This window comes from Eurypyga helias, unplaced genomic scaffold (genome assembly GCF_000690775.1).
Source record: "Eurypyga helias isolate BGI_N326 unplaced genomic scaffold, ASM69077v1 scaffold2675, whole genome shotgun sequence".
NCBI lineage: Eukaryota > Metazoa > Chordata > Aves > Eurypygiformes > Eurypygidae > Eurypyga > Eurypyga helias.
Window position 1 is genome coordinate 6241 of NW_010251882.1, and position 907 is coordinate 7147.

The 907-nt window shown below is 42.6% G+C and overlaps 1 protein-coding gene across 1 annotated transcript in view; it reads left to right on the forward strand.

The window, feature by feature from the left end:
* LOC104510017 (GMP synthase [glutamine-hydrolyzing]-like) overlaps positions 1-675 on the forward strand; it is a 6023-nt gene extending 5348 nt beyond the window's left edge. The window contains exon 4 of the mRNA XM_010152147.1: positions 124-675. Coding sequence (XP_010150449.1) covers positions 124-225 — 102 coding nt within the window. The 3' untranslated portion in view covers positions 226-675. The remainder of the gene's footprint in view (positions 1-123) is intronic.
* Positions 676-907: the final 232 nt, after the last annotated feature.

Genomic DNA, 907 nt, shown 5'->3' on the forward strand with positions numbered 1-907 from the left:
TTCCCTCTTGTTCCTAATGGAATTAGTGTGAACAAAGTTTTTCTTTTTTAGGCTGTCTTCAGACAGTTTTCATGTTTTATATACTTTCTTCTGATATTTTTCCTTTTTTAATATCCACAATAGGTCGTGTTAAAAATGGTGGCGGAGATTAAGAAGATTCCTGGCATTTCTCGGGTGATGTATGACTTGACATCAAAGCCACCAGGAACTACGGAGTGGGAGTAATTAACTTTTTTTTCTATCCAAGTACTGTGTGCAGTCTAAATCATATCAGAAACCATTCCCAGTGTTGACATGCAGTACTGTGAAAGAGTGACTGGAGCTGCTACATCGCGTCAGATTCCTCTCCTGGAGCATACACCTGCGGTTAAGAGCTGTGCTGGGGATAACAACAAGTGGGGCTGAGGATTCGTACGGGTACACAGTCGTGGCAACGATGCCGGTGCGCAGGCAGATTCCTATTGCTTTTGCCTTTGTTTTACTGATTCTTCCTGTTTTCATGTGGTTTATTGGTAACTGTCATTTCAAGGTCTCTTAGTTTTTGTACACGGTGTAAGAAGAGACGGTTTATTTACTTCTACCAAAAGCATTGTTACAGCCTGAAAATGTAAAATGAGTTCTTTGTGACCAACTGCTTTTGAACGGATTTATTATAAATAAATATTTTGCCAAATGGAGTAGTGGGTACTGCCGAGTTGTGGAGTTACCGTCTCTCTGTTTATGCTCTTCAGCCTGTTCTGTATTGTTTGACGTATTAATGGCAATAACGTTGAGCTGCAGAAGAGCAGTGCTCAGATCCTATGGAATTACCTCTGTCTGTCCATGCCTGCTCCCCCTTGCATCGCTCGGCAGGTGACGTGTTGGCACCAGCTGGGCTGTAGTGTGCACTTACTGCATGTTTGCGTCT